Source organism: Cariama cristata, unplaced genomic scaffold, assembly GCF_000690535.1.
Source record: "Cariama cristata isolate BGI_N322 unplaced genomic scaffold, ASM69053v1 scaffold29598, whole genome shotgun sequence".
NCBI classification, from domain to species: domain Eukaryota; kingdom Metazoa; phylum Chordata; class Aves; order Cariamiformes; family Cariamidae; genus Cariama; species Cariama cristata.
The window spans coordinates 1,475-4,808 of NW_009629877.1; the positions used below are offsets into that span (position 1 = coordinate 1,475).

Sequence of the window (3,334 nt, forward strand, 5' to 3'; positions counted from 1 at the left end):
CGTCACCATGAAATGGCATTTGCTCCTTTGCCAGTGAATTATCTGCTCCAGCCTCGCAGGTGGTCTGGCCTCCCTCCAGGAGGGACAGGCAGGATGAGGCCCCGTGTGAGGCAGGAGTCAGATGGCTGGATGGGGGGGCACCATCCCTGGGTCCTGGTGGTTCACTGGAAACCAGTATGGCCAGTGGGAATACTCCAGTCACCCCTGTCATCTGTGCCAAATCCCCCTCCCAGCCAGGAGGGCTGAGCCCATCCCTGCCCCTCTGCACACAGGATGGCAGCCTCGAAGCTGGTGCTGTCACTGCTGGTTGCAGCTCTCCTGCTGCACGTGACCACCACGCTGAAGATCAGCGCCTTCAACATCAAGGTGTTTGGGGACAGCAAGATGTCCAACCAGACTATTGCAGACATCATCGTCTCTGTGAGTGCGGGGGGCAGAGGAGCAGTCCTGGCCACTCTCTGGCTTCTGGGATACAGCCAGCTTGGGGCAGATGGACACCAGATTTTTGTAGGCATCCATCCTTCCAAGTGTCCATCCATGCATCCACCCACCCACCAATCCAGCTGTCCACACTCCCCCTGTCCATCACCTGTGCCTCCATCCATCCATCCAACTATCTGTCCATCCATTTGTTCACCCATCCATCTGTCCATCCATTCACCCATCCATGCCTCCATTCATACATGCCTCCATCTATACCTCCATCCATCCATCTGTCCATCCGTGACTCCATCTATCCACATCTCCATCCATCCACCCATCTGCTCTTCCCCCATCACCATCTCCAACCTTGGTGGCTGGGCCATCTTCACTCTTGCCAGTCCCCACCCAAGGATGGGTGATGCTGGGGGCTGTCCAGGTTCCTCACTCAGAGTAGCCTGCAACCAAGGAGCTGCTGGGATGGTGGGTGGTCAACAGATGAGTGTTAGAGGGTGTTGTGTTGCCTCAGGGTTCTTCCAAGCCAGAGGACACCAGCAGAGGAGCTCCATTCCTGGCTCTGGGGTCCCTGCTGCCCTCCTGTTGCCAGACTGGGAGCCTTCACAGCCCAGCCCAGGCACCCATGGGTGCCCCCCATGAGCAGCTCCCGGCCAGGGATGAGCAGCTCTGAGCTTGTCCCCTCAGATCCTCTTGGAGTATGACATCACCGTGGTGCAGGAGGTCCGGGACACCGACCTGAGCGCCGTGAAGAAGCTCATGGATCAGCTCAACAGGTGACCCCAATGGCACGGGGTGGGGCGTGCCTGCAAACAGGATGCTGGGGCAGATCCCGGCCAGCATCTCGCCATGCCAGGGCACCTCCAGCTTGGCTGGGGAGACCCCAATGGGTGCTGGGGGCACTGGGAGCCTCCTCTCACCCTCTCCACATCTTGCTCCCAGTGTGTCCCTGCACCCATACAGCTTTTTGGACAGCATCCCCCTGGGTCGGAACAGCTACAAGGAGCAGTACGTCTTCATCTACAGGTAAGGGATGCTGTCAGGGTCCAGCATCCCCCGTGTCACCCACTGTCCTCCCCAGCAACCCCCAAACGGCGGTGGGTACCTTTCGGGGCCCTGGCTGTGGCAGGAGTGGTGCTGGGGTCTGCCCTGCTCTCCTTCCTCAGGTCGGACATGGTCTCTGTGCTGGGAAGCTACTACTACGATGATGGCTGCGAGTCCTGCGGGACCGATACCTTCAGCAGGGAGCCCTTCATCGTGAAGTTCTCCTCGCCCACCACGCGTGAGCAGAGCCAGCATCTGGGGCTGCCGGGACCTGGCATGGGGTCCCCTCCACTCAGGGCTGAGCCTGGAGCTGTGCCTGCCAGGCAGGGGGGTTGCTCCAGCTCAGCTCAGTGGCTCTGCCAAGGTCCTTCACTGCTGTGGGGCCTTCTCCCACTCGTAGGTGCCCAGGGGTCCTGGGTACCCACTCAGCATGGCCGGCACTGCCTGCTGTTTCCCATCATGTGCCGTCTCCCACCATCTGCCATCACCTCCCATCGCCTGCCATCTCACACCATGCATTCTCTCCAGTTGCGTGCCGTCTCACATCTCCAGCTATTTCCCATCATGTCCCACATTTTGTCACCTACTACCTCTCGTCTTGTGCCATATCCCACCATCTGCTTCCTCCAGTTGGGTGTCATCTCCCATCACATGCCATCTCCCATCATGTGCCAGCTCCCATCACACGCCATCCCCCATCACCTGCCATCCCTCATCACCAGCCATCTCCCCTCACAAGCCATCTCCCATCATGTCCCATTTCCCACTTTGTGCCTTGTTTTCTACCCTGTGTCATCACCTCCACCTCCCGAGAACCTCCCCAGGGCGCACACACTCTCCCATCACTCTCCCAGCCCCGTCTCCTTCCCAAAACCATGGTGGCTTGGAAAAACTGATGGGAAACAGGCAGCAAACCCCAAACCACACACAGAGGGACTCAGTTCCCCACTGGAAATTCCAGCCTGGAGGACAGGCAGACCACAAAAAGCCAATGCACCCTTTCCCTTCAGCAGCTTTCCCCAACCAGTAGCCGGGTCTTGGCCTAGGGTGGTCCCCTGGGGTTCCTGCTCCCTTCCTGGGTGCTGCACCCAAGTCAGGGGCTGAGGGCCACCTGTCCGGCAGAGGTGGAGGAGTTTGTGATGGTGCCCCTGCATACCACGCCCAGCAGCGCGGCGGATGAGATCGATGCGCTCTACGATGTCTACACCGACGTTGTCAACAAGTGGGCGACTAATGTAAGCAGCATCGGGGAGCTCAGCTCCTCCCCGAGGCAGCTGCGTGGGCTGGGGTATGGCCACCACACATCCCAGTGACCATCCTGGGATGGACGTGTCCCATGGGAGACCTCTTGTACCCATGAGAACCGGTGCCACCCCAGCAATGTCCATGCAGGGAGCTGTTGGGTGGCTCCACTACCATTACTGGGGGTTTGTCCCCCCATGCTGGGGAGCCCTGGGGGGGTTTCTTGCTGCCCCTTAAGATTTTAGGGAGCCCTTGCTGCCCTGTAAGGTCCGTGGGCAGGGACACAGCACGCTGCCCTGCAGAACATCCTCCTCCTGGGTGACTTCAATGCTGACTGCTCCTACGTGACCAGCGCCCAGTGGCCATCCATCCGCCTGCGCTCCCTCGACGCCTGCGAGTGGCTCATCCCCGACAGCGCCGACACCACCGTCGCCACCACCACCGACTGCGCCTACGACCGGTGGGTGCCGCGGCAGGGAGGTGGGGGCTGGCTCGAGGGGGACTGGTGGGTGCTAACACCCCCCGTGATGCCCCGGCAGCATTGTCGCCTGCGGGACTGCGCTGCGCCGAGACATCAAGCCCGGCTCTGCCACCGTCAACAACTTCCAGCAGA

At 60.5% G+C, this 3,334-nt stretch overlaps 1 protein-coding gene across 1 annotated transcript; it reads left to right on the forward strand.

The window, feature by feature from the left end:
* Window positions 1–273: 273 nt before the first annotated feature.
* Window positions 274–3,330, forward strand: DNASE1 (deoxyribonuclease I; the record flags this gene model as incomplete). The annotated part of the gene is made up of 7 exons (XM_009705336.1): window positions 274–420; window positions 1,123–1,211; window positions 1,378–1,461; window positions 1,602–1,717; window positions 2,602–2,714; window positions 3,024–3,181; window positions 3,261–3,330. Coding segments are annotated over exons 1-7 (777 nt in total), but the record flags the coding sequence as incomplete, so codon positions are not given.
* Window positions 3,331–3,334: the final 4 nt, after the last annotated feature.